General features: G+C 40.5%; 1 protein-coding gene across 1 annotated transcript; it reads left to right on the forward strand.

The window, feature by feature from the left end:
• Nucleotides 1-8,592: 8,592 nt before the first annotated feature.
• On the forward strand, nt 8,593-9,555 carry LOC123800280 (olfactory receptor 6C74-like). The gene has a single exon (XM_045809890.2). It carries the CDS (start codon nt 8,593-8,595, stop codon nt 9,553-9,555), a length of 963 nt encoding a protein of 320 aa, XP_045665846.2.
• The last annotated feature ends 6,965 nt before the right edge of the window (nt 9,556-16,520 follow it).

Consider the following 16,520-nt stretch of genomic DNA (forward strand, 5'->3'; position numbering starts at 1 on the left):
CACGGCCCTGGAGTGGAAGGCTTCAGAGAATCATTAGTCTTCATCCTGGCCAATGTATCAGTCCACAGAGTCGTAGTGCAGGGTCTTTGGCTGATCTCACTTGACCTCTGCACATCCCTAGCAAAATGGAAAACTGTTTTTCAAGGCCACATTTTACCTTGATGTGCATAGCTATCTTCTCCCTAAATATTCTACATATTGATGATAATGATTAGTTGCAAAATCCTTTACTAAATTTTTTTTTAAAGATTTTATTTATTTATTTGACGGAGATAGAGACAGCCAGCGAGAGAGGGAACACAAGCAGGGGGAGTGGGAGAGGAAGAAGCAGGCTCATAGCAGAGGAGCCTGATGTGGGGCTCGATCCCGTAACGCCGGGATCACGCCCTGAGCCGAAGGCAGACGCCTAACCGCTGTGCCACCCAGGCGCCCCCCCTTTACTAAATTTTTATTCTTCCCTTTTTATAAACCATGTGCTTAAAATTTCCAAAATTTAGTAAATTTATACACTTATTAGTTCACTTCACTCTACCCATAAGCCTAGCTCAACAGAATTAATAATGATTTACCAAAAGGTATTTAGATAATTAAAATGATAAAAGGTTGTATATTACATTGTGTTTAGGAACGAAATGATGGAAATAGTATGTTTGGGTCCACATTCCCTCCTAGCCTCACCCAAGGAAATAATGGTCAAGTACTCTTCATCTGGCACTATATATTGTTTGCTTCATGTGCGCTCTTAAATGCTGTTCTTGGCCCTTAGCATAGGCATATATGTATGCATCAATCCCGTGCTGCAGGAAACCTGAATTGTTCTCAGGCTTAGACAATTCTCTAAGGAGAGGGAATGACCACAGCACGCCAAGACTGACCAGCCCTTAATTCCTAAATTGTTTATTCTAGCATCAGCCCCTCAGATGCATAATGCATACTTATGATTGGTTCCTATTCTAAAGCTGTTACTACAGAATGCCTGTGTATATCAGTGGAAGGGAGCACTTATTTATATTTCTATAATGTCCTCCAAAAATTCAAGTTGGGGAAACCTAAATTATTTGTTTATCTACATCATTTTACTAATGAAAATCAACAAATTAAACATTTTTCCTATTTAATTGTGTTGTCAATCACAGGTTATCTTCTGATTGATAACCTACTTATTTTTTCCGTATTTTATTTATTTATGTGAGAGAGAGAGTGTGTAGTGTAAGGGGCAGAAGGACAAGCTGACACCCTACTGAGTGCACAGTCTAGGACCCTGAGATCATGATCTGAGCCAGGCACCTAGGCACCCCAGATTGATAACCTACTTTAAAATCAAAATTTCTAGGATCTCAGTCCTTAAACTTTGTGTAATTTTTGCACCTATTTACCAGCTAGGATGTTTCTATTTTTTTCTCAGAAGAAACATCTCTAAAAGGATTAAGACGATTTTTATCTTATTTTTAGCATAAACACTGATGTTAGATAATCTCAAATATATTTTATGAAACATTCTACACCATGATTAGATCCTCTTTGGCCTTGATGGTCCTATTACAAAGGTCAGATTTCATCTCAATGATAACGAAGAAGTATCAAATATTCCTACTCCCCTTCCCTCCAGCCCCTGGCAACCACCATGCTACTCTCCGCTTCTATGTATTTGATTAGATTCCGCATATGAATGAGATCATGCAGTGTTTGTCTTACCATGTTTGGCTTATTTTACTTAGAATAATGTCCTCTAGGTATATACATGTTGGTGCAAGTGGCAGTTTCTTCTTTGTAAAGTCTGAATGATGTTCCATAACGTGTATATGTCACATTTTCTTTATCTATTCTTCTTTACATGGAATTTTAGGTTATGTCCACATCTTAGCTACTGTGAAAATGCTGCAGTGAACATAGGAGCACAGCTCTCTCTTTGGGATCCATATTTCAATTCCTTTGGATATATACCCACAGGTGGGATCGTTGTATTAATGGTAATTTTATTTTGAAATGTTTCAGGAAACACTGTATTGTTTACCAGATTGGCTGCATGCACCACTTTACATTTTCATTGGTAGTGTAAAAGGGTTCCTTTTTCTCCACATTTCTTATCTTTTGTGGGTTTCTTTGGTAATAGGCATGCAAAGAAGTGTGAGGTGATATCTCACTGCGGTTTTACTTGTATTTCTCTTAATGATGTTTACATTTCCATGGAGATGATGAGTGTCTTTTCATGTACCTGTTGGCCATTTGTATGACCTCCTTCAAAAAATGTCTACTCAGTTTCTCTGCCCATTTTTGATAGTTTGGGATTTTTGGTGTTTTTATATATTTTGGAGACTTCATAGAATGGTGATTCTTGGAAGACACAAGAAATTTTCCTTTTGGACAATGAAAATGGAGGGCATGTCAAGTGGGTCAACAGCATTTGTGAAGCATGCAGCTAAAACATCATGCTTTGATCTGCTTACAGTGATGGTGAGATAGAAAAGAAATAGAGTAATATGAGCTGAAAGCATAGGCAGAATTTAAAGATAAGTGATGCCAAATACCATGTGCAAGAAGAACCATTTTCAGTAGTTGAATGGAAATAGATAGACTTTCAGGAACGAAAATAGGAAGATATGTGGGTACTATTATTAGCCTATCCTGAGGGCAATAGGAGACTCATTAGTCTTAAAAAGCTGGTAAGGCATGGTCAGCTTTGTATTAGGAAGATCTCTGTGGCTTTGATGGGTAATGTGAGGGGCTTTCAGAGAAAATGGAGTCTATAATTTTGTCACCAGCACACAGTGTTCAGCCTGCAATTCTTTGATACCATTTTCTTCGCAGCCCATACAACAACCACTTCAGGGGAATAATAAGGGCTCTGCCCTCCTTCTATGCTCCAGTCATCACATCATGCTTTTCATTACCGGGATTCAATCTGGAACCCTGCTGGCAAGGGATTGTCTAAAACGCAGTTCTCATAGTCAGCTGCTGTGCTCTACAGGTTAGGTTAGAGCAGGGTGGAGACAACTGCTGCTAACTCTTCCCCTCCCCCCAAAAAAGAAAATGAAAAACTAAATCCAGCACAGCGTGCTCCAAGATAATACTGCATCCTTAAAACACCATTACATTTTGATAAAAAACAGGTAATCCAACAACAAAAAACGTTTGTAAAAATTAGAAATAAAATAGCTGAAAGAAATCATCAGGATTGTTAGCAGATAAGTAAATGGAGAAGTTTCAGAAAGAAAAGTTACAGACAGAAAAGGAGGTAGAAAACCTGTGGGGAATGTATTTTGGTCCCGAATGTCAAAATTCGTTTTATTAGGGATTTTGGAAAAGAGAACAGAGAAAAAAAAGGGGAATAAATTATTAAATACACAGAGAAGACAGTCTCCAAATTGCCTGTACGAACCGCTCAATAAATTTAAAAGGCTGGTATCTAGGCATGACTTATTTTTTTTAATTTTTTAAATTTTTTATAATAATTTTTATTATGTTATATATTAGGCATGATGTTATACAATTTATAAACACCAAAAGAAATCTTAAAATCTTTCCAGATTAAAAAAATAAATAAAAATACCTTTCTACAAAAGACCACTAAATTCCATATATCAGCTTCTGTACAGCTTTTGATTTGGAAGAAAGTAGGATGTGGTTTTTAAGCTTTGGGTGAATGATTTTCAATGTAGAGTCTTATAACCATTCAGCTACTGGCAAAATGTTAAAACAAATGTAAACATTTAGGGGCCTAGGAATCAAAGAATTTGCTTTTCATGCACCATTTCCTACTTAAATTCTTGACAATTTGTTTCCATGAATGAAGCAAACAATCTCCCCCCTCAAAAGAAGTAAAAACTGTGCTTTTGTTTCATCATCTATGAAATAAAATAAGGTTTGAAAATTCATACAAATATTGCAATTTAAACAATGTCGTGGATGGATTTAGCAGTGTGATCTACATATTTGCAGTTATGAGGACATTGATGATGATGGTGATGATGGGCCCAGAAACAGCTGGACCTACAGCAGGAAAAGAATTACAAGAATCTTAGGGAGAAAACCAAGACCAGATTTTTTTAAAAAAGCAAATAAAGAATAAAACCAAAGCCACAATAAAAGGGGAGGGGTAATTAGAAATTTCAGGAGGTTAAATCCCAGGTGAAATCAAAGAGTTTAAATTTCCTATAGTTGCAATTTCAAATACCTCTTTGACATTACATAGGAAGGTTTTTAATTGGTAAATCAATGCAGAAAGTCACACACAGGATACAAAATCAACTTACAGAAATCTGGCATTTCTATATACCAATAATGAAGCGCAGAAAGAGAAACCAAGGTATCAATCTGATAAACAAAAAGATAACTTTGGAATAAACCTAACCAAAGAAGTGAAAGACATGTACTCTGGAAACTATAAAACACTGACGAAAGAAATTGAACAGGACACAAACTAATGGAAAAACATGCCATGCTCATGGATCAGAAGAACACATATTGTTTAAATGTCTATACTACCCAAGGTGTTCTACAGATTTCATGCAATTACTATCAAAATCAACAGCATTTTTCACAGAGCTGGAACAAACAATCCCTAAATTTGTGTGGAATAGCAAAAGACACTGAATAGCCAAAGAAATCTTGAAAAAGAAAAGCAAATCTGGAGGCATCACAATTCTGGGCTTCAAGTTATATCACAAAGCTGTAGTGGTCAAAAGGGACTAATACTGGCACAGAAACAGACACATCGATGAGTGGAACAGAATAGAAAACACAGAAATGAAACATAACTATGTGGTTAATTAATCTTCGAAAAGCCAGGAAAAAATATCCAAAGGGAAAAAGTCTCGTCAACAAATGATGTTGGGAAAACTGGACAACTATATGCAAAAGAATGAAACTGGACTATGTTTTTACACCGTACATAAAAATAAACTGAAAATGGATTAAAGACCTAAGTGTGAGACAGGAAACCATAGAAATCCTAAGGAGCACAGGCAGTAACATCTTTGACTTTGGCTATAGCAACTTCTTTCTAGATTGTCTCCTGAAGCAAGGGAAACAAAAATAAACTATTGGGACTGCATCAAAATAACATAAAGAAGGAGGGGTGGCATTGGAGAGCCATAAGAGCACTATCCAGAAAAGAGAAACTATACATCAAAGACAACTGGAAATACTTCTTGATGCCAGCTCACCACCCCTTACATTAGCTGCAATGTATACTTCAACCCTATTCTTTAACCCCTTTGTAAGCCTTCCCATCACACTACATGCCAGGCCCTCTCCTCCCAATTTCCCACCATCTTGGCATTGGGACTTGCTCAGGTGTGACAGGTATTTCTACACCAGGAAGCTGGCCCTGAATAAAATGAAAACTCCATGCATATAAGCCTTTATCAGAGCATTAAAATGTATAGTCTTACATTGCTCTAACTTCTGTAACTTTCCCCCTTCTTTATTTTCCCTTGCTTCCAACTGAGAAAATAACCATGGGGTCCAAGTTTTGCCTGGATTGAAAATAGAGTGTAGATGGACAGATGTTATAAAAATGATTTTGTAGATCTGTGGGATGGCGGGACACACATGAATACTCATGAAAGTTTCTATAATATTTGCCATGACCTTTGTAAGATCAATAATGATAAAGACATATTCAGGCAGAACAAATTTCCAAACAGCTACCATATGCCCCAGGGTTGCCTGAAAATACACTTTGGGAGTTCAGTCCCCTTCTTGGGCTTTCTATGGGAATCCAGAGGCCACGGAAATATGGGTTGCTCCCGCCCAGCAGCCCAGCTGAGATACCAGTAAAAGAAGCAACTTTCCAAGCCAGTTATTGCTGTGGATACAGCTTCTCCACCCTCAGACTCACATCTCTTCCTCTTCTGCATCTAGAAAGAATCTGGGGGTCCACATCCCAGGGAGTTTTTAAAAGAGATGCATGCCTTGTTAGAGATATTACAGAAACCACCTAGCATTCCCCTTCCTTCCCTGAAGAGGAAAAAAAGGTGTGCTTTCCTTTTTCAAGGAGATTGGGATGAAACCACGCATTGGAAAGAATCATAATGTTGGTAGAAGCAGGAAAATGATTGACCAAAAAAGGTGGACTTCCCCCAGTATCTTCCCAGGGCCTCCTGAAAGAGTATAATCCTGCTCTTTCTCACCATAAAATCTGTTCTCTTAACAACTATGCTCTGGCCTCAGTGCATATGTCATATATAGAAAATTATAGTCTGGACTTTGACCTCAAATCAGTAGCAACATTCAATTTGGGATTTCAGAAACCCTTGGGAAATTATCATATAATTCCCTTGAAAAATCTTGGCAGAGAACAGTGCGGACAGCTAGGAGTCCACGTCATCACAGACAAGGGAAAATAAATATAAGGGTTGCACCAGTAAATCCTGTTCTCAACAGTGACCAATTAACTTCCCCCAGGACACAAGCCACGCATTTACTTTCTGCCCCATCTCTTCAGCATCTAATAAAGTTTGGGGGTCTGCACTCTCTCCTCAGTGGCTGCATGCATCCTGTTTGGTGACCAAACAGTCTTCTAGGAAAAATATCGGAGCCTCAGACTTGTGTGTCAGCAGCTCCTCACTGTGATGCAGTAAAACAAAGATGCTTCTCCACATGGAAAGGTGAGGATGTGATGGAGGAGCAAGTGCAGTGCAAGGCGTCTTGGAGCAGGTGGGCCCATGACGTGGAGCACTGCAGCACCCAGGGCTTGTCTCAGCAGCACCCAGGGCTAACTTAGAAGGTGCTGCCAGCTCCTGTCAACTGGTAGAGAAGGTGACGGCAATGTTGCATGGTAGGTGTGTTTTACCCATTGGGGGAGGCAGGGCCAGACCTTTATCAGAACACTAAGTAGTCTAGGAGTCCAGCACTAGCCCAGAATCGGGGGCGGTGAAATGTGCTTGTTTTAATCTGTCTTCTCCTTTCTGGGGTTTCAATGGGCAAGGCTGCCATGTAGCCTACCTTGTTCTATGAAACATCCTGGGCTACAGAAACAGAGCCTCCTCAGCCAGAACACTGGCAACATGGGATGCATATTCACCCCACTGTAGGGAAGGGGATGAAAGGCTATGACGTGCATTTCGCTCTCAACTCCTTTCCCCTCAGCCCACAGCGAGCTCTTGATTTCTTGGAAGATAATAGATGCAAGAAGAGGAAGTCCTGACCCCCATGAGGTGACTCCTGTGTGTGCCTGGCCTCAGGGACCCTGGTGACTTGGTGGACTTATTGGAGTCAACAGGAACAGAGCAGAGGCTCCGTCAGGCTGTGTCACTCAGGGGTGAGCAGTTTGATTTCATGAGCAGCCCTTCAGAGGACCTGGCCCAGGGTGGGTTAGTGAGAGTGACACATTCCACACTGCTGACCTTTAGCCTAATATTGAGATGCTAGACCCAAACACCATTGTCAGAGAAGTCACTGATTGAGAGGATTGAAGAGAGAAGAATGTTCCCTGAGCTTTGATGTAAGAGTGAGTGCCTGAGTGCCAGGGTGTGCCCAGAATATCCTCCTAGGTGCCTAGGTGCTGAGAATATCCTCCTAGGCGGGTTAATCCTCTGACCTACTGCCACACCCACTTTCATCACAGGCCACCGTGAACCCTGCATGGGGGTGGTAAATCCTGGTTTTACAACTTACCTCATGCTGTTGAGCAGCCCTCAATGTCTCTGGACCCAAGTCCCATCAATAAAATGCTTGCACCAAAGGAGATGCTCTCTAATCCCCATGTCATTCCACAGATCTGCAACTCATTGGCGATACTAAGGGTAGAAACAGTTAAGATAAATAAGACTAAACTTTCACTTAAGGTTGAGAGAGCATCAACAATAGATTTGTTCCTGTTTTAAAATATTTTGTCACTGCATTTGGAAATAGCAGTTATTTCAAATTTGGGCATTCTGACTTAAGTCCCAGTTATGTGACCTAAGCTCTCTGGAACATTCTAAAGCGGTTTCTACTTCTGTAGAAGGGGTTCATGGTTACTGTGAAGAGGAATAGAAATACTGAATCTCAGTGACCAGCATAAAACCAAGCATAGTCCTCAACACATGATGGTGATCACAATTTGCACCATAGAATGTGTGGCATTATTAAAAGGAATATCCAAAGGGAGTATTATTAACATTATTGTTACATTTACATAAAAATTGATATTATTAAAAACAATAAAATGTTGTATAAGCACAAATGTCAATAACTCTGCCTACTGATGATGCTCTATTAAGCATTCTATTAATGATGATAACACTACAATCAGACTTTGAGGAACACCTAGGAAACACTGGCATCATATGCCAGGTGAGTGACATGCTTCACCTTACTTGATTCTCACAAGAACATGAACAGGTAGATCCTATCATCTTCATTCTACAGAGGGTGAAAGTGAAGTTCACAAAGGTTAACTTGCTTTCCAAGATGACCCATTTCTCATGGGTTATAACTCAGTATTGAACTAGTATTGAATTCTGGATCTTCTGATTCAAGAACCAGCTGGCTAATTCACTTTACTATCAGCCTAGCCACCTCCCTGGATAGTCAAATAACTTAATCATGCTCCTCTAAAACCTTTGTCCTCCCTGATGTCTTCATTGTAGGTTAAGTACAGCAGAGATGCTGCTGAGGAAAGAGATGCCGATGGAAATGGGGAATGTTACAACTGTCCAAGAATTCATCTTGGAGGGGTTTCCTACCATCCAGCACCTGGGAAAGATCCTTTTCCTCGTGCACCTGCTGGCATATCTGGCATCCACTGTAGGCAATGCCGTCATAGTCACCATCACCTGTGCTGACTCCCGGCTCCACACACCTATGTACTTTTTCCTCAGCACTTTCTCCTTCGTGGAGTGCTGTTTCATAAATGCTGTTATTCCTAAGTTGCTGGTCATCTTTCTTTTAGGCAGGCAAACCATTTCCTTTCTTGCCTGTTTGATACAAGCATTTGTCTTTTTATTTCTGGGAGTAGCAGGTTTCTTCCTTATAGCAGTGATGTCTCTGGATCGGTATGTGGCCATTTGCAAGCCTCTGCATTACACGACCATCATGAACCCGAAGACTTGCTTCCTCCTGGTCACTGCCTGCTTTGCTTTAGCCTTCCCTCTCATCACTGGTCTGGTGATAAAGGTTTCCCAGTTATCCTTCTGTGGTCCCCATGTCATCCCCCACTTCTTCTGTGACCTTAGCCCCCTGATTCATCTCTCCTGTTCTGACTCCAGGTCTGTTGAAATGTTAGCCTTTGTCCTCATTTCCTTTATCCTCTTGACATCACTTCTCATAACCATCATTGCATACAGCAACATAGTAGTCACAATCCTGCGACTCCCATCAGCCAGGGAGAAACAGAAAGCCTTCTCCACCTGCTCGTCTCACCTCATTGTCCTCTCTCTGATGTATGGCAGCTGTGTGTTTATATACGTGAAACCAAAGCAGACGAACAGGCTGGACTCCAACAGGGAGGCTGCCCTTGTGAACACGGTGGTGACCCCGCTGCTCAACCCTGTCATCTACACTCTGCGGAACAAGCTGGTCCACCGGGCTCTGAGGGAGACAATGTGCAGGATGAAAATATCAAGATAAGAATAAATGACATGGCCCTAGAGTGGAAGGCTTCAGAGAACCATTTGTCTTCATCCTGGCCAATGCAGCAGTCCATAGAGTCGTGGTGCAGGGTCTTTGGCTGATCTCACTTGATCTCTGCACATCCCTAGCAAAATGGAAATCTGTTTTTGAAGGCCACATTTTATGATGTGCATAGCTATCTTCTGCTTAGATATTCCACATATTGATGATAATGATTAATTGCAAAATCCTTTACTGAATTGTTATTCTTCCCTCTGATATAAACCATGTGCTTGAAATTTCCAAAATTTAATAACTTATACACTTATTATTTCACTTCTCTCTATCCATGAACATGGCTGAACAGAATTAATAAATATTTACCAAAAGTCATTTAGATACTCAAATGATAGAAGGTTGTCTATTAAGCTGTGGAAAGTAGGAAATGATGGAAATAGTACCAGTGCTTGGTCAACATTCCCTCTCTGCCTAGACCAAGGAAATAATGGTCACAGTACCCTTCACCTTGGAATATATTTAGTTTGCATCAGGTGTGCTCTTAAATGCTGTTCTTGGCTCTTAGCTTAGCTACATATTTATGCATCAATCCCATGCTGGAGAAACAGAATTGTTCTCAGTCTTAGAAAACAAAATTCTAAGGAGAGGGAATAATCATCCCATGGGAACATGGCTGACATCCCATGGCTGACCAATGCTCCTAGTTCCTAAATTATTTATTCTAACTCTAGCCCCTCAGATGCATAATGGACGCTTGTGATTGGTTCCTATCCTAAAGCTCTTACCACAGAATGCTTGCATATATCAGTGGATGGGAGCACTTATTTCATATTTCTTTAAGTTCTTCCAAAGATTCAAGTGGGGGAATCTAAGTTATTTGCTTATCTTCTTCACATTACTAATGAAAATAAACAAGATTTTTCCAGGTTGACTGGTGTTGTCATCTATAAGGTTATCCTCTGATTGATAACCTACTTTAAAACCAACATTTCCATGATCTCAATCTTTAAACTTTGTGTACCTTTATTTTCTAGCAGGATATGTATATTTTTTCTTCAGAATAAACATCTTTAATTTTTTCTAAAGATTTTATTTATTTATTTGGCAGAGATAGAGACAGCCAGCGAGAGAGGGAACACAAGCAGGGGGAGTGGGAGAGGAAGAAGCAGGCTCCTAGTGGAGGAGCCTGATGTGGGGCTCGATCCCAGAACGCCGGGATCACGCCCTGAGCGGAAGGCAGATGCTTAACGACTGCACCACCCAGGCGCCCCAGAATAAACATCTTTAAAAAGATTAACAACAGGGTGGAGGTTACGCCAGTTAGAATGGCAAAAATAGACAAGGCAAGAAACAACAATTGTTGGAGAGGATGTGGAGAAAGGGGATCCCTCCTACATTGTTGGTGGGAATGCAAGTTGGTACAGCCACTCTGGAAAACAGTGTGGAGGTCCCTTAAAAAGTTAAAAATTGAGCTACCCTATGATCCAGCCATTGCACTACTGGGTGTTTACCCCAAAGATACAGACGTAGTGAAGAGAAGGGCCATATGCACCCCAATGTTCATAGCAGCAATGTCCACAATAGCTAAATCGTGGAAGGAGCTGAGATGCCCTTCAACAGATGACTGGATTAAGAAGTTGTGGTCCATATATACAATGGAATATTACTCAGCTATCAGAAAGAATGAGTTCTCAACATTTGCTACAACATGGACGGCACTGGAGGAGATAATGCTAAGTGAAGTAAGTCAAGCAGAGAAAGACAACTATCATATGATTTCTCTCATCTATGGAACATAAGAACTAGGATGATCGGTAGGGGAAGAAAGGGATAAAGAAAGGGGGGGTAATCAGAAGGGGGAATGAAACATGAGAGACTATGGACTATGAGAAACAAACTGAGGGCCTCAGAGGGGAGGGGGGTGGGGGAATGGGATAGGCTGGTGATGGGTAGTAAGGAGGGCACGTATTGCATGGTGCACTGGGTGTTATACACAACTAATGAATCATCGAGCCTTACATCGGAAACCGGGGATGTACTGTATGGTGACTAACATAATATAATAAAAAATCAAAAAAAAAAAAACAACAAAACAACAGGGTGGAGGAGTTAAGGTGGCAGAGTAGTAGGGGGACACTGAGCTTGCCTAGTCCCTCTAACACAGCTAGATCAATGTCCAACTATTTTAAACAACTATGAATTCGATCTAAGGATTAAGAAAACAGTCTGCACAGTTGAAGGGATAGAACATGGATGGGAGGTTCAGAGCCCTGAATTAGGCAAGACGAAAGCTGCAGGCTGCGAAGGTGAGGGAACCCTTTTCATGGAGCAAACTCTGGAAGAGGGAGAGCAGGAGAGAGCACAGTGGGTAGGGAATCACACAATAAGGCTTGGTGAGAAGATCCCCGTGTTGCACTAGAAGGGATTACTCCCCTGCCCAGAGTACGTTTGGAAGAGTGTATTTTGCCTTTTCAAGGACAAAAGGCCAGCTGGGAGCAACTGAGAGGCGCTCGACAGCAGGGACAGAGGTGTGCACAGAGGGCAGATACCCTTGTAGCAGATTTTCACTGTGAGCCACAATAGGCTTAAACCACAGCATGCATGCAGAACTGAGCAGAGAGCACAGGCACAGGCCGACTGCAGATAACATGGCCACTGCTTCTCACTGTCTGCCATAATAGAGTCAAGCTTCCATGCGACTGCTGGAAGGGACAGAATGGAGTAGGGACAGAATGGAGTAGGGGACTGAGTCACATGCAGACAGCAGATAACCTGCTTGCAGCTTTTGCTAGGCATCACAATAAACTCTGCGTGTGCACAGTACAACTGCTTTTCTTGGACAGGACCGTGCTGGGCATGCCACAAGGCTCTCCTCCAGGGGAAGGGAGTGGGTCCACACTTTGCCACAACCTTTAAAACTTGGATTTTTTAATCCCAGACACCAGTCACAGATAAAATACAGGAGATCTGTGGCGCCGGGCCCACCAATGGACCAGGAACAGACAGGTTAAGGGCAGAGAACTGACAGAAGCCCATGACACAGGAGATTGTTTGCTTTTCTGAGAGGGATGCCTGAACAGTGGTGGCCAGGATTTCCCCTCCCCGGGGACCAGATGGCAGGGTGACACCATATTCCTCCTACCCTTTCCAACTTCCCCTCACTGCCTACCAGCACAGTTGGACTTCAGTGAGAAATGCAACACTTCCAGTGGAGGCTAGAGTCCCCTACACTAAACCCCATCCCCCTACGTCTGGCAGGGCGTCTTTACAAGGACACGTCAGCTTCTGAGCTAGCCCAGCAGGCCTTTCCCTCAGAAGACCAGCACTGGCCCCCCACATGTACCAAGGCTACTGATTAAGAGTGCTCCAAAACATCAGGCTCTGGTGGAAATAGGACCAGGCTTACCTCCTCTTTTTTTTCTTTTTTTTTTCTTTTCTCTTCTCTTCTTTTCTCTTCTCTTTTTCCTTGTTTTTTTTTAATTTTAAAATTTTTTCTTTTTCTTTTTTTATCTTTTATATATATTTATTTATATATATACTTCTCTTTATCTTTTTGGTATCGGGCTTGTAATTTTTTGTCCATTTGTTGGTTTGTTTGTTTCCTTCTCTTATTGTTCGGATCAGGCTTCCTTTTCTCTTTTTCTTCTTTTCTTCTTTCCATACTCCTTTTTCCTTCTTTCTTTCTTATTCTTTGGAATCACACTTACAGTTTTTTCTTTGTCTGTTTGTTGGCATTTTTGTCCATTTTCCTTTTGCCTTGGATCAGGCTTTTTCTTTTTTCTCTTCCGGGCTTATCTTAACCAACAAATGAAAGCACACCTAGTTAAAGGTCCAAACACTCCCCACTATAAGCAAGGAGCATCTCTGTAGAGGATGGAAAGTGGGGGAAAATCAGCCAAAACACAACAGCAGAGTAAATACAGCATACACCAGAAACACTTCTCAAGGTTTTTGTTGTTGTTTCTTTTTCTTTCTTTTTTTCTTTTCTGGACAAAATGATGAGACAGAGAAATTCACTCTAAAAGAAAGAATAGTAGGTAGTACTCATAGCAAGGGATTTAATCACTACAGAGATAAGTAAAATGTCTGAGCTAGAATTTAAAACAATGATTATAAAGATACTGGCTGGGCTTGAAAAAAGCATAGAAGACACAAGATAATTCCTTACTATAGTGATAAAAGAACTAAAATGTAATCAGGCCAAAATTAAAAATGCTATAACTGAGATGCAGTCCCAAGTGGAGGTCATAAAAATGAGGATGAATGAAGCACAAGAGCAAACCAATGATATAAAAGAGAAAATTATGGAAAACAATGAAGCTTAAAAGAAGAGGGAAAGAAAACTATGAGATCATGAAGGTAGACTTTGAGAACTCAGCAATTCCATAAAGCAAAATAATATCTGTATTATAGGAGTCTCAGAAGAAGAAGAGTGGGAAAGGGGGGCAGAAGGTTTATTTGAACAAATTAGAGCTGAGAACTTCCCTAATCTGGGAAAGGAAAAAGGCATTCATGTCCAAGAGGCATAGAGAACTCCCCTCAAGATCAACAAAAAAAGGGTCAACACCTTGACATATGATAATGAAACTTGCAAATGACAAAGAGAAAATCCTAAAAGCAGCTCAGGACAAGAGGTCCATAACCTACAAGGGTAGCACACATAAGGCTGGCAACAAAGCTGCCCACAGAGACCTGGCAGGCCAGGAAAACTGGCATGACATATTCAACATGCTAAAATATGCAGCCAAGAACACTGTATCCAGCAAAGCTGTCATTAAGAATAGGAGATGAGAGTTTCCAAGACAAAACCTAAAGGAATTCATGAACACTAAATCAGCCCTTCAAGAAATATTAAAGGGGACTCTTTGAGCAGAGAGAGAACAAAAGTAACAAAGACCAGAAGGGAACAGAGACAATCTACAGGAACAGCAACTACAGGAAATACAAGGACACTATTCATATCTTTCAATAATTACTTTGAATGTAAATGAACTAAATGCTCCAAACAAAAGGCATAGGGTATCAGAATGGATTAAAAAACAAGACCCATTAATACGCTGCTTACAAGAGACTCATTTTAGATCCAAAGATACCTCCAGATTGAAAGTGAGAGGGTGGAGATCTATTTGTCATGCTAATGGACATCAAAAGAAAGCTGGAGTAGCCATACTTATATTAGACAAACTAGATTAGTTTCAGGTGTATAATTTAGTGATTCAGCACTTACATACAACATCCTGTGCTCATCACAAGTGCCCTCCTTAATCCCCATCACCTATTTTACCCATCCCCCATCTTCCTTCTTCCCTCTGGTAACCATCAGTTTGTTCTCTATCGTTAACAGTCTGTTTCTTGGCTTGCTTATCTCTCTTTTGTCCCCCAAGCCTATAAATCCACATGAGTGAAATCATATGGTATTTGTCTTTCTCTGACTTATTATGCTTAGCATAACATACTCTAGCTCCATCCACGTCAGTGCAAATGGCAAGATTTCATTCTCTTTATGGCTGAGTAATATTCCAGTGTGTGTGTGTGTGTGTGTGTGTGTGTGTGTATGTGTCTGTGTATGTGTGTATGCATATATATGCGTGTGTGTGTGTGTGTGTGTGTGTGTGTGTGTGTGTGTATGCCACATCTTGTTTATCTATTCATTAGTTCATGAACATTAGGGCTCTTTCCATAATTTGGCTATTGATGATAATGCTGCTGTAACATCAAGATATATGTATCCTTTCAAATTACTATTTTTGTATTCTTTGGGTAAATACCCTGGTAGTGCAATTGCTGGATTGTAGAGTAGTTCTATTTTAACTTTTTAGGAACCCCTATACTGGTCACTGGAGTGGCTGCACCCATTTGCATTCCTACCAACAGTGTAAGAGTGTTCCCCTTTTCCACATCCTCACCAATGCCTATTGTTTGTTATGTTGTCAATCTTTTTAGAGATGTTCCTTCTGAATAAAAAATTCTAGCCAGAAAGTAGGTGCAAAACGTATACAAAGTTTAAGGATTGAGGTCATGGAAATGTTGGTTTTCAAATAGGTTATCAATCAGAAAATAACTCTAACAACACAAGTCAACCAGGAAAGATGTTTTATTTTCATTAATAATGTGAAGAAAATAAGCAAATAACATAGGTTCCCCCAACTCAAAACTTTGTAAGAAATTATAGAAATATAATATGTATTCCCTTCCTGATATATACAAGCATTCTGTGGTAACAGCTTTAGGATAGGAACCAATCATGAGTGTGAATTATGTGTCTGAGGGTTGGAGCTAGAAAACAATAATTTAGGAAATAGGAACAGACATGGGCTGCTATGGTTATTCCTTAGAGAATGGTCTAAGGCTGAGAATGATTCTGTTTCTCTCCAGCATGGGATTGGATGCATACATATGGAGCTAAGCTAAGGGCCAAGAACAGCATTTAAGAGCACACCTGATGCAAATCATATATATTTGAAGGTGAAGAGTACTATGACCATTAATTTCTTGGGTTAGGCATGGAGGGAATGTGGACCCAAGCACTGGTACTATTTCCATTATTTCCTACATTCCACAGCCTAATATAAAACTTTCTGTCATTTGAATGTCTAAATGCCTTTTGGTAAATCATTATTAATTCTGTTCAGTCATGTTCATGGATAGAGAGAAGTGAAATAAATGAATAAGTTACTAAATTTTGGAAATTTCAAGCACATGGTTTATATCAGAGGGAAGAATAACAATTCAGTAAAGGGTTTTGCAATTAATCATTATCATCAATATGTGGAATATCTAAGCAGAAGATAGCTATGCACAACAAGGGCCTTGAAAAACAGATTCCTACTTTGCTAGGAATGTGCAGAGTTCAAGCGAGGTATGCCAGAGACCCTGCACTACAACTCTGTGGACTGCTACATTGGCCAGAATGAAGACTAATGGTTCTCTGAAGTCTTCCACTCCAGGGCCATGTGGGGTCTTTT

Source organism: Ursus americanus, chromosome 6 (assembly GCF_024610735.1).
Source record: "Ursus americanus isolate L20-20 chromosome 6, mUrsAme1.1.p, whole genome shotgun sequence".
Classification (NCBI taxonomy): Eukaryota; Metazoa; Chordata; class Mammalia; order Carnivora; family Ursidae; genus Ursus; species Ursus americanus.